The 26,081-nt window shown below is 44.4% G+C and overlaps 1 protein-coding gene across 2 annotated transcripts; it reads left to right on the forward strand.

The window, feature by feature from the left end:
- Positions 1-25,847, forward strand: LOC121272713. 2 transcript variants are annotated; one of them, XM_041179481.1, is made up of 3 exons: positions 1-38; positions 23,251-23,353; positions 25,370-25,847. In XM_041179481.1, exons 1-3 carry the CDS (start codon positions 27-29, stop codon positions 25,672-25,674), a joined length of 420 nt encoding a protein of 139 aa, XP_041035415.1. In that variant the 5' UTR covers positions 1-26; the 3' UTR covers positions 25,675-25,847. The 2 variants fall into 2 exon arrangements, with proteins under 2 accessions (XP_041035415.1, XP_041035416.1); XM_041179482.1 differs by lacking the exon at positions 1-38 and adding an exon at positions 12,742-12,754.
- The last annotated feature ends 234 nt before the right edge of the window (positions 25,848-26,081 follow it).

Raw genomic sequence — 26,081 nt, forward strand, 5'->3', positions numbered from 1 at the left:
ATACTGAGCTGGTTTTGAACTCAAGCATGATCTTGAAGGTAAAAAAAATGCAGAATCTTGAGCACATTTTTCTGCTAAGTTCACAGCAATGTGTGCATTTCTGTGTTTACTTTTCTATTATCAAATTTGAATGTTTTTTGAGCATTTTCCCAATCCTTGCAACAGGATATCTGAGAATTGTGCTGCGTCTTCACATCTGCCTTCATTGGTTTTGGCAATTTGTTAATGAAATCTAAGGATCAATTTTATTGGCTGTTGTTTGGGATTCTGGAAAGGCTGGGAAATTAGGTCATTTAGTGGAATGGGTATGATCCAATGAAAGGATTATAGCCAGCAAGATTTAGTTAAGTTTTTTGATAGTCCAATTGTGCATTTCTTCAGAAATTATTCACCTTCCCATTTCTTTATTTGGGCATGTAAGTTTGGGGATACAGCGTTCTGATACTGGTTGTCAACATCAGGCAGTCCCAAGCTTGGGTAGAGCAGAGTGAAGAGTATTTAACATCTTCCATGGCATGAATGGAATACAAACGTGACTAAGCATTTCACATACAGTGAATTACTTGAGATGCAATGACCATGTTAGAGGCAAACCTTTAACTATATTTTATATACTAAGATCCCAAATAGCAATGAACGACTTGCATTTTTATAGTTTTTTTTTTAATAACCTTAGGACATCCCAAAATGCTTTTTAGTCAATGAAATACTTTGGAAGTGTAGTAATGTTGTAATGAAGGAAATGTAATGAGGTAAATGATCAATGAATTTAGAGGAATCTAGGACCAGGGAGTATAAACTAAAAAATTAGTGCCAGATTATTCAGGGGTGAAATTATGAAACACTTCTACATGCGGAGGATGGTAAAAGTTTGGAACTTTCTTCTGCAAGCAACAATTGACTATTCCTCTCAATATCCAACAATACCAATGCTAGAACAATTGTTAAATTTAAATCTGAGATTGAGATCTGAGATACAGTAAAAATGGTAGAAACTGTCTGGCTAAAATCTTCCAGCTTTTTGTGCATATGCAATGAAAACACTTTGGGCAGAATTTTTAGCTTGGCACACGGAGGCACACCAGACCCGATCAGACGCGAAATCGCCTGAGATAATGTTGGGTAAGCATCGTAGCATCATCCCGCGCTCGTACAATATTTCGATCAGCAGGCGCACGCAAAAGTCGGAAGCACATCCACTGACAATTAACAGGCCAATTAAGGTAATTAAGGGTGCAATTGCCTGATTTTTCATGGTCCATCCAACCTCACGGTTGGTGGACAGGCGAGTCGGCCAGGCGGACTTGCATTTTTTGTGAAACCTCATCCACAGGCGGAATCAAGTTTGACCATTACAGGCTCTGAGTCAGGCTTGTAAATAAGCAAGCAGCATCCGTCAAATGTTCAGGTATGGGGTCCAGTTCGTTATATACAGATTCACCAAAATCAAAAGCAATCCATGATGCTTGCCAAATATTTATGTAACACAAACTTCTTGTTTAACCTTTGGTCGAGAAATCTTGGTCTCATCACTTTTCTCCTGTCCAGGGCCATGACACAATGCCTTCCTTTTGAACAACCGAAGGCTTGATCTTAGAAGATCATTGTCCACCACTGGTTGATTTGTATACATCTGTTTGATTGTACCCTTTTCATTTCTTACTAACTGTTTTCGAATGGCAAGGTCCCTACGAGAGCAAAGTGCTTTACAGCAGGGTCCCAGATTACTCAGCAGACTTGCTCTTTCTTCTTTTCTCTGTATAGCAGCCTTATTGAGGCCTTTAGCTGTGACCTCACCGATCCATGGAAGGCTCATTAAAGGTGATTGCTTTTTGTGTGTCAGGGAGTACGTCAGTTATTTATGGGGAAAACATTTGTTGCTAACTTCTGCCTATTGTCTTGTTCCAGTTTAAATAATGTGGTGTCTAGGAAATTAATGATTTCCTTGTTTGTTGTGGCTTTAAGCTTAATGGAGGTGTGGGGATTATTGAGTTATTGATTGGATTCTTCAAATTCTGCTTCTGTGTGAATCCAAATACCCGATATGTCAACACAAATGCAGAAGGTAATGTGACTATTTGACTGCATCACGTAATAAATGAGTTAGTGAAAATGAAAAACGAGTCCATGAAGCTCTCAAGAAAAGCTCTCAGAGTGGGAGGTGGTGGGGAAGGAATATTTTCACCCCTGGCTGGGAAGGTGAGAGTTTAAGGCTTGGCTCTTGGAAATGGGATGCTGTAGAAACAGGTTCTGGGAGGTCTCTTAGTCAAACAAAACAAACTGGATTTACACAGGAGCTTCCGTGGCTGCTTGTATATGGCTGAAGCTGCTTGTATACGGCCAAAGCTGCTTGTATACGGCCGAGGCTGCTTGTATATGGCCGAGGCTGTTTGTATACGGCCGAGACTGTTTGTATACGGCCGAGGCTGTTTGTATACGGCCGAAGCTGCTTGTATACGGCCGTGGCTGTTTGTATACGGCCGAAGCTGCTTGTATACGGCCGAAGCTGCTTGTATACAGCTGTGGCTGTTTGTATACGGCCAAGGCTGTTTGTATACGGCCGAAGCTGCTTGTATACGGCCGTGGCTGTTTGTATACAGCCGAAGCTGCTTGTATACGGCCGAAGCTGCTTGTATACAGCCGTGGCTGTTTGTATACGGCCGAGGCTGTTTGTATACGGCCGAGGCTGTTTGTATACGGCTGAGGCTGCTTGTATACGGCCGTGGCTGTTTGTATACGACCGAGGCTGTTTGTATACGGCCAAGACTGCTTGTATACGGCCGAGGCTGTTTGTATACGGCCGTGGCTGTTTGTATACGGCCGAGACTGCTTGTATACGGCCGAGACTGTTTGTATACGGCCGAGACTGTTTGTATACAGCCGAGGCTGTTTGTATACGGTCGTGGCTGTATACGGCCGAGACTGTTTGTATACGGCCGAGACTGCTTGTATACGGCCGAGACTGCTTGTATACGGCTGAGGCTGTTTGTATACGGCCGAGGCTGTTTGTATACGGCCGAGGCTGCTTGTATACGGCTGAAGCTGTTTGTATACGGCCGAGGCTGTTTGTATACAGCCGAGGCTGTTTGTATACGACCGAGGCAGTTTGTATACGGCCGAGGCTGCTTGTATACGGCTGAAGATGTTTGTATACGGCCTAGGCTGCTTGTATATGACCGAGGCTGTTTGTATACGGCCGAGGCTGCTTGTATACGGCCGAGGCTGCTTGTATACGGCCGAGGCTGCTTGTATACAGCCGAGGCTGCTTGTATACGGCCGAGGCTGCTTGTATATGGCCGGCCCCTCAAACAGCAATCTTTTTCCTTGGAAACCCCTTCCTAGAATTTATTCCCCCCATGCTGGCCACATATTGGTTGAACAAATCATATGACCCCTTTTTCTTTAGTTCTGATGAAGAGCCATACGGACTCGAAACGTTAAATGTCTTCCTCTCCGCAGATGCTGTCAAGACCTGCTGAGCTTTTCCAGCTATTTTTGTTTTTGTTTCATATGACCCCTACTCAGTTGAACCAATCTTAAAGTGACAGTCATCACATCCCTCCCCACTTAACTCCTTTGTACATCTTTCCAGTGAACAATTGCCTTATACAATTGAACCAAGAATTTCCTGAATTCTAGATATAATTACATGTATATTTATAAATTAAGTCTTTGGGGTGCTTTTCGAATTCGTGTCGAGTGGCATAGTTTGACAGGTTGTGAGGCTTCCACCAGATTGGCATTTCCCGGAATTGTACTAACTGGTAGCTCCTGGAGGACCACCAGCTCCTGCTCAGTCCTGGTTCTTTCGAGTGGGCCTGCAGGCTCTGCTCCTACCCTGCTCAGAGCTCCTCCTCCTGCAGACAGAGGGACAGGTTGCCTCCTGCTCCTTGGCAGTCCTCCTCCACTCCAGCTTCCCTGGGCTGGCAGCCACATTTGGTATGGACAATTCATAATCATTAACTTCCAGAGGGATGGCCTTGATATTTATTACTGTTCGACTAGAATCTTCGGTGTACACAGGTTCCCCAACACTCGATGGTAACACTGGCTGCAAGGGTGCCTCTCTACCCCTCAAATAGTCAACGTGCTTCCGAATAATCCATCCCTCTATCTTTACTTGATACGGAAGAGGTCCAGTCTCAGAGACTACCCTTCCAGGAATCCACCTAGGGCCACTACAGAAGTTAGTTGAGAACTTCCTAATTCTACTGTGAGAATCATGACTTGTCTCCTGGTTACACTGACTTGACTCTACCCTCCCTGCAATTTTGGAAACACAAGACCTAACCTTGTCCTGAGACGATGTTTCACTAACAGTTCAGCAGGAGGAACACCTGTCATTGAGTGTGGAGTGATATGGTAACTCAGCAGAAAACGTGAGACTCTTGTTGCTAAAGATCCAACTGATGGTTTTTGCACGTCAGATTTAAAAGTTTGGTTGGCTCTCTCTCGGCTAAGCCATTTGATGTGGGGTGGTAGGGCACTGTCTATATGTGTTTTATACCATTGAGAGTGGTGAAGTTTTGAAAATCCACACTCGTGAACACTGCCCCATTATGGGGCATGATTATTTCAAGTAAACCATGAGTTGCAAAACAGTGCTGCAGCTTTCCTATGGTCATCATCGATGTTGGTGTTTTCACCTCAAAAATCCACTTAGAGTGTGCATCAATTACAAGGAGAAACAACGTACAATAAATGGTCCTACATAATCAGCATGGACGGGGACCCATGGCCAGCCAGGCCACTCCCAAGGGTGTAGTGAAGCTGTGCCTGGTAGGTTTTGCTGCAACTGACACTGTTGACAGTGCCATACCAGGTTTTCAATATCACTGTCGATTCCGGGCCACCATACATAACTCCTGGCTAACATTTTCGAGATACCAGGGTTGCCACTGTGTAGTTCCATCAGGAGCAGCTTCGGGCCTGGCACAGGAACAACTACTCGTGCTCCCTGTCACATAATACCACCTTGACAACTAAGCTCATGTTTACAGATGGAGTAGGGTTTCATGTCCTCTGAAACTGCCTCAATTCCCCATCCCATAAGGATTTTATCTCGTCGTCGGATACAGTAGATCCCGACTGTTCCTGGTTTTGATTTGTTTCGCACAGACTGGGAGTGTATCCAAAAGGTTCAAGGCCAAGACAATTTCTTGAAGAATAGGTGCACATGTAATACTTTCTCTCAAAGGCAGGTGATTCAGGGCATCCACATTCACAATATGTATCCCTGGTCGGTGTTTGAAGGTATATTCATAGGCGGCCAAGATCAATGCCCACCTCAGAATCCTTGCAGAGGCTATTGGTGGGATGACCTTTTTCTCCTTAAAAAGCCCCAACAGTACTTGTGGTCTGAAACAATCGTGAGATGTCTTCCATGTAGATATTGATGGAACTTTTTGATGCTGAAAGCTATTGATAGGCCCTCTTTTGTGTTTTAGCTTCTTTCAGCTACTGATAGTGTTCTTGACACATATTTTATCAGCCTTTCCGAGCTGTCTGCCATTTCATGGGACAACACTGCCCCAACACCATACGGAGAGGCGTCACATGTCAATATTAGACCCTTCAATGGGTCGAAGTGTACAAGTAGGCTTGAAGACTGCAGCAATTCTTTCACCTTGTTGAAAGCCGTTTCCTGGGGAATTCCCCAAAACCAGCAGTGGTGCTTCTTTAGTAGGATGTGTAATGGGGTCAGCACTGTGGATAGATTTAGCATAATAATAGACTATTCCTAGAAATGATTTAACTTCAGATATGTTCGTGGGGTAAGGTGCTTCTTTTATGGCCCTGACTTTCGACTCAATAGGGTGTAGCCCTTGAGCATTGATCCTGTTCTTCCAGGTGAGTCAACTCCGTGGCTTGGAAAGTGCACTTTTCTTTCTTGAGATGAACTCCAGCCTCCTGAAATCTTTTTAACACCTCTTCTAAATTTGCCAGATAATGAGTATATCATCGAGATATACCACAAGTTGTGACAACCCCTGTAGTAGACTCTCTGTTGTGCATTGAAGTATCGCGCATGCCGATGAGAAACCAGAAGGCAGGCGTGTGTACTGAAAAAGCCCTTTGTGGGTGTTTATCGTGATATATCCTCGAAACCGTCATCCAACTCAAGCTGTTGATAAGCGTGATTCATGTCCTGCTTGGTATATGACCGGCTCCTGCCCAGTTTTTGCATAAAGGTCTTTGATCCGTGGAAGAGGATACTTGTCCAGCTTTACGGCCTGATTGACTGTTTGTAATCACCGCAAATGCCGATAGTCTTGTTGGGCTTCAAAATGGGGACAGTGGGTGCAGCCCATTCTGAAACCTGAACCAGCTGGATTATACCTCATTCTTCTAACCTCTTTAGTTTAACTTCCATTTTCTCATGTGGTACCGGTCTTGCTTTGAAAATTGAGGGGTGGCTTCCAGATTCAGATACATTTTGGCTTGTAAGCTCTCAATTTTGCCCAACTCAACCCGGAAGACAACGTCATATTTTCTTAACAATTCTGACAATCCCCCTGTCCTCAGCTGCAAAACATCAGCCCAATTAAACTTTATTTTCTTGAGTCAGTCACGTCCCAGAAAGCTTGATCCTTCATCCATTTCTACTATGATAGGTACCGGGCAGACTGCTGTCCATAGCTCACAACTGCAAAAGCGGTACCCTCACCTTTACTTCTTCTCCGGTGTATGTTTTTAGCTTGGCTGAAGTGCTCTCTAAACTTAAAGGCTGAGCACCCCCTCTCAGGTACTGGAATGTGTGCTCACCCATCACAGTGACTGATGCGACTGTATCTACTTCCATATTTAGAGGCTTCCCATTTACACAGAATGTTATGGTGAATGGGTCTGGCTTAATATCCTTGAGGTTGGAAAGACAGTAAATATCAGACTTACCGGTACCAGGGTCTTCCACACTGTGTACTTGTAACATCTTGTTGGATTGCCTGAGCCACACTCTGCATTCTCTTCTCAGGTGTGCTTTTTTTCGCAATTTTGGTTGTACCAAAATTGCAATGCTCTGATAATTGTTTGAGTTTCACAATGTACGTCAGGATTGACTCCCCCTGGGCTCTCACTCACAAATTAAACTTAAAGCGTTGCATTATGATTGAAGGTTTTGGTTGGAAATAACCCCATTCCTCTGCAGAGGAGTCGAATCAGTCTATCCAGCCAAAAAGTGGCATCTCAGTGAGTAATATAATTTCCTATTCACTATCGTCGATTAAACATGATACTCACAGATGCGGGCAGGAGACAGTGCCAGGAAAAATTTATTTCCCTCATTGCCAAATGTAGAAACATGCTCTGGAAGGCTTCCCTTTAAATACAAATGCTTCATCACCTCTGCGCTCTGTGATTGATTAGGAAAGTGAGCATTGGGATGTAATGCAATGGCTAAGGAGCTACAGAAAATCCCACTGACAGAACAAATGGATTCCCGACCTGCTACCAGCCTCCCCACTGTGTGCAGGTCTGTTTTATTCAGATTCTGTCCTCCCACAAGAATTATGTGTTTATTCTTCCTACCAGAATATACTAACTTATATTTGTTTATTGAAGCTTATATTGCCAAATACATATCTATTCTTCAAGTCTATTGAAGTCTTCCTGTATTTTGTCATGGTCCTCCTCTGCATTAACTGCACCTCCCCAATTTGGTGTCATCTGCAAATTTTGAAATTGTAATTCCAAATCCTGAGTCCAAACAGTTTTGTAAATAGAAAACTCAAAGATGCTTGTGAAATATCGCTTGCTCCCTTTCGCCACTCTCAGTAAACAGTTTAACCAACTTTTGGTTTTCCGTTTTATGGCCAGCTTGCTATTTATTCTGTTGTTGCTTGTTCCCCTGACTCCATGCATTCTGTGAAAGTAATGTAATCAAATTCAATGGGGCAACCTTTAAATTATGGTGGCAAGTGGGAAAACCATGGAATGGTGGAACACTGGTTTTCTACCCCATGAAATATCACTCTCCATGGATTTCAACACAGTAAATTTGGGAGCGGTGTGAAAGCAACATTACATTTGATCCCATCGTGTTCCCCTCCAAACCACTCACCATCCTGACTTGGAAATATATCGGCTGTTCCTTCACTGTCGCTGGGTCAAAACCCTGGAACTCCCTCCCTAACAGCACTGTGGGTGTACCTACACCACACGGACTGCAGCGGTTCAAGAAGGCAGCTCACCCACCACCTTCTCAAGGGGCAATTAGGGCTGGGCAATAAATGCTGGTCTAGCCAACCATGCCTACATCCCTTGAATGAATAAAAAAAAAGGGGTCAGGTAAAAATTGCGTCAATAAATCTGGGAGCCTGTGAGCTGGTGGCAGAAAACACAATGACCATAAAAACTAGTGGATTGTTTTAAAACCCAACTAATATCCTTCAGAAACGGAAACTTCTCATCCCCACCCATCCTGGCCTACACTTGTCTCTAGTCCACACTGCTAGGCCCAGCATCATTCTCAGGGTAACAGCCTGACCTTTCAATAACTCCTTTCAAAGAAATAACCAATCCCAACTTGTGGGTGGAGCTTGAGAAGAAGGTGAATGATGTGATGAGAGGGTTGTCCTATGGAGGGGGATTGAATAGAATTGGCCTCTCTCTGGAATTTAGAAGAATGAGAAATGATCTCACTGAAAACATATACATTCTAAGAGGGCTTAGCAGGGTTGATATTGTTTCCCCTGGCAGGAGAATCTCGTATTAGGCTCACAGTCTCAGGAATAATGGCTGGCCATTTGGGGCTGAGATAAGGAGAAATTTCTTCACCTGGAGACTTTTGAATCTTTGGAATTCTCTCTCCTGGTTGGCAGCAGATACTTGGTCATTGAGTATGTTCAAGACTGAGATCGTTTAATTTTTGGTTACTCAGGAAATCAAGGGGGTGGTGGGACAGTGGAGTTGAGGCAGAAGATCAGCAATGATTGTATTGAATAACAGTGCAGGCGTGAGGGGCCAGATAGTCTATCCCGCTCCTATTTATGATCTTATGAAACTGGAATTCAAACTCAGTATTCCTTGTTGATGGAAAGAAAGAATTTGCATTTGTATAGCAGCTTATCACATTCCTCATGTACAACAATCATTTTCTAATTTTCTTCAGTTTTATTTCTTTATTTGTTACACTCAGAGACACAGATTTAAAATTTTGGGCAAGAGAAACAAGGAAAATATGAGGAAGAACTTTTTTTTAACGCAGCGAGTGATAATGAGTGGGTTCAATGAAGAGTGCAGGAGGGCATGCCAGGAGCAGCACCAGGCTTACCTGAAAATGACCTGTCAACCTGGTGAAGCAACAACACAGGACTACTTGCATGCCAACAGACAGAGCTAAGCGATCCCACAACCAACAGATCAGATCTATGTTCTGCAGTCCTGCCACATCTAGTCATGAATGGTGGTGGACAATTAAACAACTCATTGGAGGAGGAAGCTCCACAACTATCCCCATCCTCAATGATAGAGCCCAGAACAAGTGCAAAAGATAAGGCTGAAGCATTTGTTACAACCTTCAGCCAGAAGTGCCGAGTGGATGATCCATCTCGGCCTCCTCCGGAGGTCCCCAGCATCAGAGCTGTCAGTCTTCAGCCAATTCGATTCACTCCACGTGACATCAAGAAACGGCTGAAGGCATTGAATACTGCAAAGGCTATGGGCCCTGACAATATTCCAGCAATAGTACTGAAGACATGTGCTCCAGAACTTGCCGCGCCCCTAGCCAAGCTGTTTCAGTACAGCTACAACACTGGCATCTACCCGGCTATGTGGAAAATTGCCCAGGTGTGTCCAGTACACAAAAAGCAGGACAAATCTAATCTGGCCAATTATTGCCCCATCAATCTACTCTCCATCATCAGTAAAGTGATAGAAGGGGTCATCAACCGTGCTATCAAGCGGCACCTGCTTGGCAATAACCTGCTCACTGACGCCCAGTTTGGGTTCCGCCAGGGCCACTCTGCTCCTGATCCCATTACAGCCTTGGTTCAAACATGGGCAAAAGAGCTGAGCTCCCGAGGTGAGGTGAGAGTGACTGCCTTTGACATCAAGGCCACATTTGACCGAGTGTGGCATCAAGGAGTCCCAGCAAAACTGAAGTCAATGGGAATCAGGGGGAAAACTCTCCACTGGTTGGAATCATACCCAGCACAAAGGAAGCTGATTGTGGTTGTTGGAGGTCAGTCATCTCAGCTGCAGGACATCACTGCAGGAGTTCCTCAGGGTAATGTCCTCGGCCCAACCATCTTCAGCTGCTTCATCAACGACCTTCCTTCCATAAGGTCAGAAGTGGGGATATTCGCACCATTCACAACTCCTCAGATGCTGAAGCAGTCCATGTCCAAATGCAGCAAAATCTGGACAATAATGGGCTGACAAGTGGAAACCAACATTTACATAAATGTCAGGCAATGAGCATCAACAAGAGAGAATCCAACCATCACCCCTTGACGTTCAATGGCATTACCATCTCTGAATCCCCACTATCAACATCCTGGGTGTTACCATTGACCAGAAACTGAACTGAACTAGCCGTATAAACACTGTGGCTACAAGAGCAGGACAGAGGCTAGGAATTGTGTGACGAGTAACTCACCTCCTGACTCCCCAAACCCTGTCCACCATCTACAAGGCACAAGTCAGGAGTCTGATGGAATACTCTCCACTTGCCTGGATGAATGCAGCTCCCAAAACACTCAAGAAGCTTGACACCATCCAGGACAAAGCAACCCGCTTGATTGGCACCACATCCACAAACATTCATTCCCTCCATCACCGACGCACAGTGGCAGCAGTGTGTACCATCTACAAGATGCACTGCAGGAATTCACCAAGGTTCCTTAGACAGCACCTTCCAAACCCACGACCACTACCATCTAAAAGTACAAGGGCAGCAGATAGATGGGAACACCATCACCTGGAAATTCCTCTCCAAGTCACTCACCATCCTGACTTGGAAATATATCACCATTCCTTCACTGTCACTGGGTCAAAATCCTGGAACTCCCTCCCTAACAGCACTGTGGGTGTACCTACACCACACGGACTGCAGGGGTTCACGAAGGCAGTTCATCACCACCTCCTCAAGGGCAACTAGGGATGGGCAATAAATACTGGGCCAGCCAGCGACACCCACATCCCGTGAATGAATAAAAATTAATTGCTGCCCACAAGGCTGGTGAAAGTGCAGATGATGGAGAGAAATAAACTTCCAGGGCAATATAGGCGGAGCAGGGGAATGGGACTAGGACTGATTGGAATGCTCTAAAGAGAGCTGGCATGGTCTTGATGGGATGAATGGTCTCCTTTTGTGTCATAATCACTGATTTATTTTCTTCTATTGTTTTCATTTCTCTTGAGGGCACCATCTCATCTGCTGGTGTCTGTGCCCACGTAGAATTCATCCTCATGCTCTGCGAGTGTCAGCTTAGGCAGCAACTGTGCTGGGGGGCTGTGGGGGCTGGTGGTGAGGTGTTACTAGGTCATGAGGGGAAAGCATTACCATCTAACATTTGTAGTCAAACAGTTTTCAGCTCTCAATGGATGGGGCTAGACATTAGATATTTTGTTATTTTAAGTGGGTAACTTCTATCTACCTTCTGTAGCCAAGAGACACTAGGGGGAAGACAATCCCACTAATGCTGTCAAAAATGAGATCAGGAAATGTCGGACAATTTGCTTCCATTTTCATTCAGATATTTTCATCTTTCATTCCTTCTAAGTTCTCTTGATATCCACTTGACTTCATAAACTAACAGGATTTATCAGCCTCTGTTCAGTTGGGACCACTCTTGCCTCTGAGTCAGGAGATTGTGTCCAAGCCTCAAGCCAAAGATTTGGGTACATAATCCAGGCCGACACTCCAGTACAATACCAAGAATGTTGCACTATCGAAGAACTTAAACTGATTCATTGTCTGCCCTCTCAGGTAGACATGAAAAATCCCATGGCAGTTTTGGAGATGAGCAGGGATGTGTTCTCAGGTCTCCTGATCACTGTTGCTTCCTTAACGAACACGTTGGAAAGTAATCTCCGGATTGATTCAAAATCCTTATCCATTGCCCAATGAGGTGGGGAGAGTGTGGCAGATGGGAGGGAGTGTTTAAAGGGTGGGAAGGAAGTGGGGGGGTTGGGGGGGGGGTCATCATTCTTTGGGCACTGCCTTGGCTGAACGGAGGGGGTTTGGCCCCATTAGGTCAAACATCCTTCCGACCCAGTCAAAGCTCGGGAATTGTGTCTTTGAGCTCTTTCTGAGCTTATGTACCTCAACCTCATCAATTCATTTATTTCTTTCAAACATGTCTACAATGTCTCCTCTTAGATCTTTTGTTACAAGTAAAATATATGTGCAATTATCTGCATCTATGGTCATAATTTAGTTCCCTCAGATTCAGCATCATCCTGTTGCTCCTTTCTGAACTCTTTCTTATGTATCTAAACACTTTCAGAGACATATTTTCTAAATCCACATGCTCCAGGATTGGTTTTACCAGTGACTTGTGTCCTCCCACTGCATTGCACTAACTTGTCGAATTAATAAGTTGCTGTTATCTTTCCTGTGCTTTTAACAGAGCCTCTCAATGGAAGTATCTAATGTTGTATCACTGGAAATTTAACCTTCAAGTAATCTCAGAATCCACAGGCCCATTGCACAATAGGATCCTTTCATGGTATAGACATCTTCCACTAACACTCTTTTTATCTCTTCCCTTAATGCAGTCACTGGTTGAAAATGCTTAGGAAGATGATAGAGGTAAGATTTGGCATTTACTGATGAATATTCTCACATCCATAATTCATGTATTAGGCCGTGTCCATTTGTTATGTAGTTGAAGTTTTATGTAGGGCGTCCCAAAAAACTTATAAAGCAACAGCAAAAATCCAATTGTTTTAAAAGCAGAATCCATATTTTCATTACTTTGGTACCTTCTGAACCTTAAAGCTTTAACAAAGATTTCCAAGGAATGTCTATCATTAAGAACTAAAAATCAGAATTTAAGCCATGAGCTCCTCACTGTTCCTGCTACCACCGCCACTCCCACCCCCTAACTCTAACCTGGGTAGACCCTAACCTGCTTCCTCTTCTGTCTCGACCATCCTAGTTGCTTTGATCTCAGGCCCTGGCAGGTCTGATGAATAAGAATGTGAATGATAACCAAGAACCTTAGTTCTAAACCTAAGGTTGTAGTTTGGGTTGGATAATTTTGTGGGATTTAGTGAAAGCCAGGCTGCACTAAGGTTAGATTCAGAGGTTTTTTTTAGGATACTAGTGAATGAGGGTCTTGGAGTTGAACATTTTGCCTTTGAATGTTTGGTTTTCCCCACATAATAACATTAATGATTTTGTGTTGACTGTGAATCTTAGACAGAGAGTGATTGAACAAGAGTTTGCCCATCACTAACATTTCCCTTTAGAGCACAGAAGGCAAGGCTGATAGTCCCAATAATCCTACCCCATTTTTACAGATCAACCTCACCAGATCAATATACCTCTTAATCCCATTCTCATAAATGACTCATCTATTTGTCTCAAATCCATTGCTTCATTGTCCTTCCCCACTAATCTGTTCCATGCATCCAATAACCTTTGGGTAAAAAAGGTCTACCTACTTATTACTAACTTCCTGCTTTTATACTGCACTCTCATACCCTGGCATTTGATAGCGTACAGGGTAACAGGGGACCAGGTGATGATGTGTAATTGTTGCCTGTTTTTGTGTTGGGTTATTTTGCATCAGAGATATCCTGAATTGATACAATTCAAAAAATCAAAAATCATGAGGGTCCTAACAGAGTTGATAGGGAAAAAATGCTCCCAGTGGTGGATCAAGAACCAGAGGGTACAGATTTAAGGTGATTGGCAAAAGAAACAATGGCAACATGAGGGTAAACTTTTTCATGCAGCAAGTGGTTAGGATCTGGAACGCATTCTCTGAAAGTGTGGTGGAGGTAGGTTCAATCGAGGTGTTCAGGATGGTTCTAGATTATTATCTGAAAAGGAAGAATGTGCAGGGGTATGGGGAGAAGGCAGGGGAGTGGCACTAGGTGAAATGCTCCTTCAGAGAGCTAGCACAGACACAACAGGCTGAGAGGCCCCCTTCTGTGCTGTAACTGTAATGACTCAATAGAGCGGACAGGTTTCAACAAGACAGAGATATACTTTATTACAGAGAGCTACATGCTTGATCAGGACTCATCAGGAAGCCCCACCATGTCCCCCCCGAGATTGCCCGTGCTTAGGGCTCATGGGTTGGAGCCTCCCAGAACATCACATGACCCCTGATATACAGCAGGAGAGGCTATACCTTCAGTATACGTAAATGATTTGGAGGAAAATGTAACTGGGCTAATTAGTAAGTTTGCAGGCGACACCAAGGTTGGAGGAGTTGCAGATAGTGAAGAGAATTGTCAAAGGATACAACAGGATATAGATCGGTTGGAGACTTAGGCGGAGAAATGGCAGATGGAGTTTAATCCGGACAAATGAGAGGTAATGCATTTTGGAAGGTCTAATACAGGCAGGAATTATACAATAAATGGCAGAACCCTTAAGTGCATCGACAGGCAGAGGGATCTGGGTGTACAGGTCCACAGGTCACTGAAAGTGGCAACACAGATGGATAAGGTAGACAGGAAGGCATATGGCATGCTTGCCTTCATCGGCAGGGGTATTGAGTATAAAGCTGGGAAGTCATGCTGCAGCTGTATAGAACCTTGGTTAGGCCACACTTGGAATATTGCGTGCAATTCTGGTCACCACATTACCAGAAGGATATGGAGGCATTGGAGAGGGTGCAGAGGAGGTTTACCAGGATGCTGCCTGGTCTGGAGGTTATTAGCTATGAGGAGAGGTTGGAGAAACTCAGATTGTTCTCACTAGAGCGAGGGAGATTGAAGGGCGACTTGATAGAAGTTCAAAAAATTATGAGTGGCATGGGCAGAGTAGATAGTCAGAAGCTTTTTCCCAGGGTGGAAGAGTCAATTACTAGGGGACATAGATTTAAGGTGAGAGGAGAAAACTTTAGAGATGTGCAGGGTAAGTTTTTTATGCAGAGGGTAGTGAGTGTCTGGAATTTGCTGCCAGAGGAGGTGGTGGAAGCAGGTACGATAGTGGTGTTTAAGAGGCAGCTTGACAAATACATGAATAGGATGGGAATAGAGGGTTACGGACCCCGGAAGTGCAAAAATGTTTTAGTTTGACAGGCAATATGATCGGCGCAGGCTTGGAGAGCCGAAGGGCCTGTTCTTGTGCTGTACTTTTCTTTGTTGTTGTTATTACTGTATTTCCTCCCCCTTTAGTTTTTTTTTATGATTTCTATTTACAAGGAAACATTTGAATATCCAACAACACATACATACATACAACTTCAGGTGCTTAAAGATCAAGCCTCCGAGGTGCACTCTTTATATGGTTGGAGCGGCGTAGCTCTACCACTTGAGGTCCCTCAGCAGGATCAACAGGACCTGGAACTGCAGCACGAGATGCATAATTGGAAAGTGGCAGTTCTGAGTTTGGCAACCCTACAGAGACATTGGGTTTGGAAAGTGATAGTTCTGGGTTTGGCAACTCTACAGAGACATCGGGTGTGTCTATTCTAGGTTGATCTGGCACCTCAGAAATTGACGGTTCAAGGTTAATCACAGGCGGATTAGTTGGTTGTTGGAATGTCACTCTAGCACGATTATGATCTACGTGCTTACGATTGATTCTATCTTCCAATTGTACTGGGAAAGTTAGTGGACGAATCTCTGAGACAATGGTTCCAGGAACCTAACAAGGTCCAACTGTCCAAGGTTCTGAAATTTCACACGGATACCATGTCACCTACAGTGAAAGTGCGAGCTTTGCTGTTTATATTGTGGTTCAACTTTTGATTACTCTGATTCCGCTCTACATTCTGCTCCTAAATTTTGAAACACCAGGCTTAACTGTGCACAAAGGCGGCATTTCATCAGTAATTCAGGCAGTGTTGAACCTGTGGTTGAATGTGGTATGTATGATAACTGAGGAGAAAGTAGGAAAGTCGAGATTCTAGAGGACCTTCTGATAACTTTTCATATCAGACTTGAAAGTTTGTACAGCTCTCTTGGCTAAACCATTCGATGAGGGATGGTAAGGGGCTGTTTTAATATGTCTGATTCCATTCAGATTCATGAATTTCTGAAACTCTGTGCTGGCAAATGCTGTACCATTATCAGAAACAACAATTTCAGGTAGGCCAGGTAAGCTAAAAGAGTGCTGCAGCTTCTCAATAATTGCGCTCGATGTTAGCGATTTGACTTCATATACAGCCATCCATTTAGAATGTGCATCTATAATCAACAAAAACATGGTACCTAAGGATGGTCCTATATAATCGATGAACAGGCCACTCTCACAGATGCAGGGGAGCTGAAACAGGTAAGTTCTGTTATTGCTGACAACGAAGACAGTGCTTGACCATGCTTTCAATGTCACTGTCAATACCTGGCCACCAGATATAGCTTTGCACAAGCATTTTCATCTTTGATATGCCTGGGTGTGCACTGTGAAGTTCTGTCAAGAGTGGTTCTCTACTTTGTGATGGGAAGACAACTCTTGGTCCCCACAACAAAATTCCATCTTGACAACTTAATTCTGTGTTTCTGGCATGGAATGGTCTCAAATGTTCAGATACAGGCGAATTTGACCACTCTCGCAAAACAAAGTCTCTGATTTTGATAATATTGGATCTCTATTTGTCCAATTTCTAACTTGCTTCACATACAGGGGAAGAATCCAAGAAATTCAGTAATGATGCAACTTCTTGTCGAACAGGACAATGTATAATGCTAGCTGGTAACAGGAGACAACTGAGCGCGAGCGCATTTGCAATGTGTAAGCCGAGACAGTACATAAAAGTATACTCATACGTAGATAATATCAGAGCCCAATGTTGTATTCTTGCTGATGCTATTGGCGCAGTGGCCTTATCCTCACTGAATAAACCCATTTATGGTCCGACACAATGGTGAAATGTCATCCATGTAGGTACTGGTGGAATTTCTTCACTCCAAACACCAAAGATAAACCTTCCTTTTCTAGCTGGGAATAACCCTTCTCAGCTGTGGAGAGGGCTCACAAGACATAGCCAATGGGCATTCCTGATCCATTTTCCATTTTATGTGATAAAACGGCTCCTGCACCATAAGGAGAGGCATCCCATGTTAATACCAACTCTATCGATGGATCGTATTGCACCAATAAACATGACGAATACAACAGTTCCTTTACTTTCACAAAGGATTCTTCCTGTTGTGAATTCCAGGACCAGTGGTGATTCTTTTTTAACAACAAGTGTAATGGTGCTAATACAGTTGGTAAGTTAGGCAAGGAGCGGCTATAGTAGTTGATCATACCCAGGAAGGACTTGAGTTCGGTTTCATTGAATGGTGAGGGTGCATTGTCCGAACTTTCTCTTCTACCAGATGCAAACCCACGGTGTTTGCCCTATGACCCAGGTAAGTAACTTCAGGTGCTTTAAATGTGCAGTTTTCCTTCTTTGACCATACACTGGCTTCCATAAACCTTCTTAGCACCTCCTCCAGGTTGGCCAAGTGTTCAGTCTCGGTTGACCCTGTGATCAGAACATAGAAACATAGAAAATAGGAGGAGTAGGCCATTCGGTCCTTCGAGCCTGCTCTGCCATTCATTACAATCATGGCTGATCATCCAAATCAATAGCCTTCTCCCGCTTTCTCCCCATATCCTTGATCCCTTTCGCCCCAAGAGCTATAAACAACTCCTTCTTGAAAACATACAATGTTTTGGCCTCAACTACTTTCTGTGGTAGCGAATTCCACAGACTCACCACTCTCTGGGTGAAGAAATTTCTCCTCATCTCAGTCCTAAATGGTCTACCCCATATCCTCAGTCTGTGACCCCTGGTTCTGGACTCCCCCACCATCGGGAACGTCCTTCCTGCATCTACCCTGTCTAGTCCTGTTAGAATTTTATAGGCTTCTGAGATCCCCCCTCATTCTTCTGAACTCCAGTGAATATAATCCTAACTGACTCAATCTCTCCTCATATGTCAGTCCCGCCATCCCAGAAATCAGTTGAGTAAACCTTTGCTGCTCTCACTCTATAGCAAGTACATCCATCCTCAGATAAGGAGACCAAAACTGCACACAATATTCCAAGTGTGGTCTCGCCAAGGCCCTGTATAATTGCAGCAAGACATCCCTGTTCCTGTACTCAAATCCTCTCGCTATGAAGGCCAACATACCATTTGCCTTCTTTACCGCCAGATGAAGTATCTCAGACTGTCAAGCTTGACCTTCTATAACCAGTTGCTTACCTTCAGCGACTGGTGTATGAGGACACCTAGGTCTCATTGTCCATTCCCCTCTCTCAATTTATAGCCATTCAGATAATAATCTGCCTTTCTGTTTTTGCTACCAAAGTGGATAACCTCACATTTATCCACATTATACTGCATCACCTAGGTATACTACACTCGGGAAAGTCCTTGCAAAAGACTCTCCATTGTTCTCTGGAAGATAGCACATGCAGATGATACTCCAAACGGTAGGCGAGTATACTGATAAAGACCCTTGTGTGTGTTAATAGTCACATACTCTATCGACATGCTACCCAGTTCTAATTGTTGGTAGGTGTTGCTCATATCCAATTTTGCACAGGACTTGCCTCCATCAGCTTTGCATATAAGTCGTCTATCCTTGGAATGGGGTACTTGTCTAGTCTGGCTGCCTTATTTAGTCACTTTATAGATGCGTATGGTTTGGTCAGACTTAACCACTGGAACTATGGGTGCTACCCATTCTGAGAATTGGACAGGTTGGGGGGTGCCAAGCTGTTCTAACTGGCACAGTTCTGCATCCACCTCCTTCTTCAAGGCATAAGGCACAGGTCTGGCCTTAAAGAAATGTGGTGTCGCCTGAGGATCCACATATATCTTGGCCTGCACACCTTTTAACTTCCTTAATTCATCCCGAAATACCATATTGTGTTTCCTTAGCAGTTCAGGAACTCCTCCTGTTTTCAGGTGAAGTATCTAAGATGAGTCAAGCTTGACCTTCTGTAACCAGTCTTGGCCTAAAAGACTAGGTCCTTTTCCTTTCACTATTATCACTGGCAGCTGGGCTGTCTGTTGCTTATAAAACACTGGTACTGTGGCGATGCCCTTTACCTGAATAGATTCTCCAGTGTATGTCTTTAATTTAGTGGTTGTCTGCTCCAGGTTTATTGGCTGTCTACCTTCATTCAGGTATTTGAAAATGTTCTGTCCCACCTCTGTAGTTGAGGCACCCATATCCACCTGCATTATTAGTGGCTTCTCATTAACTTGGACTGTGACAGTGATAGGTTCAGTTTTTACAGCGGTTACGTTATACAGGGAATAAATGTCGGTGTCCGCAGCTTCAGGTTCTGCTGTATTTTTTAATTCAATCATGTTGGTTTGCTGCTTTACAGGCTGTTTCGACTGCCCTGCATTGCTTTACTACGTGACATTTCTTACAGCAGTAATGGCACTCTGCCTACTTGAATTTACAGATGTCCTGTCTGTAGTCACCTCCACTGCTATAACAAATTAATCTTGGAGTCACTGCTAAAGTGTTTCTGCTAGGCCTTCTCATGTTCCTAACAGCAGATATTACATTTTGCTTCGCTGCTGTATCTCTGGTTTATGCAGTAGGTTCCCACCCACATGAAGAACAGTGCTATGTTGTATAAGTTGCAAAGCCTGCGAGTCTCTCACAGCACTTTCCATGGAGAGGGAGATTTCTAGGGCCGCTTAAAGCTGATGTCAACCTCGGCAAATAAATGGTGCTGTACTGCATTGTCCTGAACTCCACAATCGGTCCCGCAGCATATCATTTAATGTGTCTCCGAAGACGCAGTGTTCTGTCAGCTGCTTAAGGTTCGCTAAATAGGTTGTGAAGGACCTTCCTGAGGCCCTAACTCTGGAATTAAATTTAAAATGCTGTGTTATTATGGATGGCTTCGGCTGGAAGAGTGTTTTCATCAGAGCCACTAATTTATTATAGGTCTTAGAATTGGGCGTGCTTGGAGCTGTCAGGTTGCAAATGAAATTGTTTGTCTTACTGTCACATAAACTCAAAAGGATGGCTTTCTGCTTCTCCTCCATGGTAATGTCATCCGCTATGAAATAAAATCTGAGGTGCTTTACATACAGGCTCTAGTCTTCCATAGTCGGATCATAAGGAATGATTCTGCCAAACAACGGCATGACTGGTGAGCTGTCTTTTCTTTTTCTTAAGATTCAATGTACTCATGGTAACAAGGGGAAGAATTTTCTCCCCGTTGGGGGGGAAGTGCAGGAGCGGGTGCGTGCAGACGCAGCTCCAATCGGAGCATCCAATCGGGGCGCACCGCCATTTTACGTGGGCAGGCTAATTAAGGCCCATCCAGTGTGATATCCGCCAGGATGCGCTCCCTGTGCAGGCAGGGGAGGGAATTCCCTAAGTCGGGAATGCGCTGTTTCACACATGCGCACAAAAGAGCACACTCACCTCCCTGAGGCTAAGTGCTGCCTCAGGGAGATAGGCACCAAAATTCAAAAATGGGCATTGCACAAAGATAAAATTTCCCTGACATGTCCCCTCATCTAAGACTGTCACATGAGTTGGGACATGCCCATCGCTTTTATTCAAACTTTTATCAAATTTTTAAAAACCCTCAGGAAACCACATCTCGCCCGTGGATGAGCTTTCGTGCTTTTTCTGAAGCCCGGCAGGGTTCCCGGCCAGGGTTCCCGGCCAGGGTTCCCGGCCAGGGGTCCCGGCCTGCACACCAGGGTTAAGGTCCGTTAATTACTTCACTTAGTTTTTGAATGGCCTCAATTGGCTGCTGGAAAATGGAAATGACGTGGGGCGGGATAATGTTGGGAGTTCCGCCCAATGTCATCCCGCATCATTTTACACATCAGCGAGCGGGCGCCACCTCCCCCCTCCCCCCGCTCGCCAACCTCAATATCCTGGCCAAGGTGAGGTGCAGCGTCAGAATTATTTTACCCATGTCGCCAAATGTAATGACTTGACGGAGTGGACAGGTTTCAACAAGAAACAGATCAACTTTATTACAGAGAGCTTTTCAGTTGCTACACACTCAATCAGCACTCTTGTGAGGGAGCCCCAACCTCCCAGATTGCCTGCACTTAGGGCTGATTGGCTGAAGCCTCCCAGAACATCACATGACCCCTGACAGACAGCAAGAGAGGCTATACGTTCAGTTACTAGAGTAACAATTCGGTGATCCTGTCAATTGTTATATGCTATTATACCTGGATTCTCTGTCCAAGTTCCTCCTGATCTCCTGCCATTTCCCTGGGGTTTTCTCCACTTCTCTGTCACTGTTCTGGCAGGAGCCACCCTGCTGAAAGTCCAAGCATGAATGGATGTCTATCATTTGTATTTTAGTGTCATTGATGTTCAAGGTGAGACAGGAGAATCACAGGCATGATGAAAAGAATGCTCTCAAATTCACAGAATTGTTACAGCACAGAAAGAGGCCATTTGGCCCATTGTATCGTCACTGGCTCTCTCAGCATTTCACCTAGTGCATTTCTCCTGCCTTCTCCCTGCACCACTGCTGATTGTTTTTCAAATCATCATCTAATTCCCCTTGGAAAGCCTCAATTGAACCTGTCTCCGCCATACTCTCAGGCAGTGCATTCCAGACCCTAACCACTCTGTGTGGAAAAGTTTTTTCTCATATCACTTTTGCTTTTACCAATTACCTTAAATCTGAGCCCTCTGGTTCTCGATCCTTCCACCAATGGGAGCAGTTTCTCCCTATCTACCCTGTCCAGGCCCCTCATGATTTTGAATACTTCTTTCAAATCTCCTCTCAGCCTTCTTTCCTCCAAGGAAACAAGTCTCAATTGTACAGTCAGTTTTCAGGGCATCAGGTCTCGGAATGGAATAGTTTGTTTGCCCATTAAAACTCTGTCTACATGGACACATTGATCACTCTCAGGGCTGTTATACCAGGAGTTAGATACAGAATTTAGTTCTCTCTATGCTGTCCAATCAAGTACTCCTGGTCAGGAATAGCATGTGTTAGATACAGACTAAACTCCCTGTGTACCACTTCATCAAACACTCCCAGGGCAGGTACAGCATGAGGTTAGATACAGAGTAAAGCTGCCTCTACACTATCGCATTGCTGTCCATATACAGCATAATTTTAAATATTTGGTTATTCTGTTCCAACACTGAAGTATCACTGAGGATGCATATTAAACTTTGTAAATCATGGTTTAGCACAAACTTCAGGTCTATAGGTTTCTGGGCAGAATTTAATGGCCCTCCCCGCTGGATGGGTTTGCAAGTGGGGGTCCCTTTAAATTACCCAGATCGCTTTCCCACTATCCTCCCATCCGCCTCTGACTTTTCCGAGGGTAGCCCACCTATCCTTGCCCCAACTGAGGTCCTCAAAGTGGCCAATTAATGGACGCTTCAGGGTTGCTTCCTACCTGGCCTCAATTTTGAGGCTGGCGAGAGGAGGTGGGGGCTGAGGAGAAGTCCAGCAAGTTGCCCTGCCCAGGCCTCAGGTGGAAAGGGTGGTAGGGGAGGCACCTTCCTCAAGGATCCCTCTTTCCACATTGGGCTCTTCATTAAGACCCCCCCAACCTCCCCTCTCTCTCCCCACCCCCCTCAGGGGTCTCAGGGCAATGCCTTGACCAGAGTCAAGCTGCCTGGTTTAAATTTCAAACAATGCTATCAGTCACCATTAACTGGTGCATTCTCCATGGCAACGCCTCTACCAATCAAAGTCCATCTGTCAACCAATCAACTCTCTTTTCGTACAGTATAAAGTTGTCGTTTCTCCTGACATTGGTATTCTTGCAATTGTCCTGATGAGTGCAAGATGAAAAGCTTCGACAAGATGTCTTTTTTCAGCAATACGAGGCAGACTAACCTGTACTTGTTAGGTTAATCCCACTCCCCTTTTTTCAAACAGGGGGTACAACTGTAATCCTCCAGTCTGTTGGCACTATGCCATACCCAGGGAGGATTGGAAGATTGTGACCAGGGTCTCTGCAATTTCCACCCTTACTTTCTTCAGTAACCTAGGGTACATCCCACCCAGACCAGGTGACTTTTCTAGTTTGAGGACTGCCAACCCTTTAAGTACATCCTCTTTATCTAATTTATCTCGTCTTCACTGTGCTTCCTTTGCTAGTGTTTCTCTGACATGTTTACTCTGAGCATTGATTTATTTTGTCTTTCTTTTGTTCAAAGTCCTTTTCTCCAAACGTGTCCTTATGCAGGATCCACATTGATAAAGAGCACAGTATATCTGACGGAGAGAGAGAGCATGCAGCAATGTGTCACCGCCATAAAGGTAGAGCATGTGATTGTTCACTCTCTGTTGCTTCTCCCCTCTGCTCCTGACAGTGAAAATTCTGTACGTACTGCAGCTTCTCCTTTCTTCCTACTCGCAAGCCAAACAGTGGGATACCATCAAAACATCTGACCTGTCTTTCGGATGGCATGTTAAACCAAGGTCCTGTCTGTTTATTCAGGTCGTGTAAAAGATTATATGGCTGTATTATGAAGAAGAACTGGGAAATTCTCCTTGGTGCCCTGGACAATATTTATACTTTAACAATATTAAAACAGATTGAAGAGGGATATAGACAGGTCAAGGGGGTGGGCAAGAATGTGGCAGATTGAACATACTGTAGGAAAATATGAGATTATAAACTTTGGCAGGAAGAATAGGGGAGCTGAATATTACTTAAATGGAGAAAGACTGCAGAAAGCTGCAGCACAGAGGGACTTGGGGGTCCTCATGCATGAATCTCAAAAAGCTAACATACAAATTCAACAGGTAATAGGGGAGGCAAATGGAATGTTGGCCTTTATTTTAAAGAGAATGGAGTATAACAATAGAAAGGTCTTGCTAAAACTATACAAGGCACTAGTTAGACCATATCTAGAATACTGCGAACAGTTTTGGTCCCTTTATATATGGAAAGATATACTGGCATTGGCGGCAGTCCAGAGAAGGTTGATCCTGGAATGGAGGGATTTTCTTATGAGGAGAGGTTGAATAGGTTGAGCCTGTACGCATCGGAGTTTAGAAGAATGAGAGGTGACCTTATTGAAACATATAAGGTTCTTAGGAGGCTTGACAGGGGAGATGCTGAGAGATTGTTTCCCCTTGTGGTAGAGTCTAGGACTAGAGGGCATAATCTCAGAGCAAGGGGTCGCCCAATTAAAACAGAGATGAGGAGGAATTTCTTCTCTCAGAGGGTAGTCAATCTGTGGAATTCTTTACCGCAGAGGCTGCAGAGGCTGGGATGTTAAGTATATTCAAGGCTGAGATCGCTGGTTTTTAATCAGTAAGGGAATCAAGGGTTATGGGGAAAAGGCAGGAAAGTGGAGTTGAGGATTATCAGATCAGCCATCATCTCATTGAATGGCAAAGCAGACTCGATGGGCCGAATGGCCTATTTCTGCTCCTACATCTTATGGTCTTATCCAATCGTTATCAGCCGGCTGTTGGGGAACATTGTTGTGCATGAATTGGCTGCCATGCTTTCTCACACTTAATTTATCTTTAACTGACTTGGAAAATAGTTTTCCATTTTTAAATGGCTGTCTTCTAAGTCTTCTCATAGTGCAAAATATAACATTTCCCTGTGGAGTATAAGGCTTTCACACCCAGGTATCTCCCAATGTTCCCCTGAACCCAATACTGTGTGGGAAGCAGTGTGAATTGTTGCTCCCTCCTCTGCACAGAAGTTGGTAACCATTTTGCCATCTCTCCCTAATGTCTAGCCAAGGTAACAAATTATAATATCCCTACCAGCACCCAACATGCATTCCCTACACCAGCGTCAGCTGTGGTTCTGGGGAGCAACTCTTCCTTCTGAGTCGGAAGGTTTTGAGGTCAAATCCCATTCCAAATGTTTGAGCACAACATCCAGCTAACAGTTCAAGGCAGTACTGAGAGAACATTATGAACCAAGGACCTGTTTGCCCTCTTAGGTCGATGTAAAAGATTCCTTGGTACTATTCAGAAAAGAGGAGGGGAGTTTCCATGGGTCCTGGCCAATATTCATCCCTCCACCAACATGACTGAACAGATTATCTGGTCACTGCTCTGCCTGGGACCTGCCATCTGCAAATGGGCTGTCATGTATCCTAAATTACAACAATTCATTTACTACAAGCTGATTTGCACTGTCCTATCCAAATGCAAGTCTTTCTTTACTGAGGCAGAAAGGACTTTAAATTTCCCCAAAAATGCTGCTTGTGTGTATTATTGATTTTTTACCTTGATATTCACACCCATTTATTAAAGTATGTAATTTCTTTTTAGTGAGATCTTTCATTGCATTTCTATCTGCAGCTAAACCAAACCGAAGTAAAGGGAGGCAGCCAGCCGGGTGTCTGAGACACGGTTCCCAGTCCAGTAAGGTTGTCAGAGCTGCCTGTCTGTTGGTGGGTGGAGCAGCCACTGGCCCCACCCTCGGTTACATGATGAGCTCATCCTCTGCCCAGCCGTCGGAAACCGCTCCCCTGGACTTCAAAGAACTTGGCATTCACTCAGCTGATTGCTGTCAGGAGACTGACTGCACCGGCTACAATTCATTTGACTGCCAAACAATGGATCAAGACTTCGATACGTTTGACTTTGGAGGGTTTGCTTTCTAGATGGTTAAGAGCCACTTCAATCCTATTTGATGATCTGTTCTGTTACCCAAGTCCCCAACATGAAAAAGGTTAGATATCCAGACCTACAGCTGGTTAGTGTTGCCAACCCTCCAGGATTGCCCTGGAGCCTACAGGCATTAAATACTAATCTCCTGCAGACCATGGCGAGCAACCCAAGAGGAAAAAGAAATCAAATGGGTGTCAACAAAATTGTTTACTTTTTTCCTTTTTAGTGTTGCTGTTAATTGGTTTAGGAATGCTGGAGATTGGGGGAACAAGGATTGTTTGACTGGGTGGAGCAGTTAGTGGTAGGAGATCATGTGATGAAACCTCCAGGAATATGTCCCAGCAGAGTTGGCAACCCTACAGCTGATGGCAGTGTCTGTTATTCTGTGATGTTGGCCATT

This window comes from Carcharodon carcharias, chromosome 34 (assembly GCF_017639515.1).
Source record: "Carcharodon carcharias isolate sCarCar2 chromosome 34, sCarCar2.pri, whole genome shotgun sequence".
Classification (NCBI taxonomy): Eukaryota; Metazoa; Chordata; class Chondrichthyes; order Lamniformes; family Lamnidae; genus Carcharodon; species Carcharodon carcharias.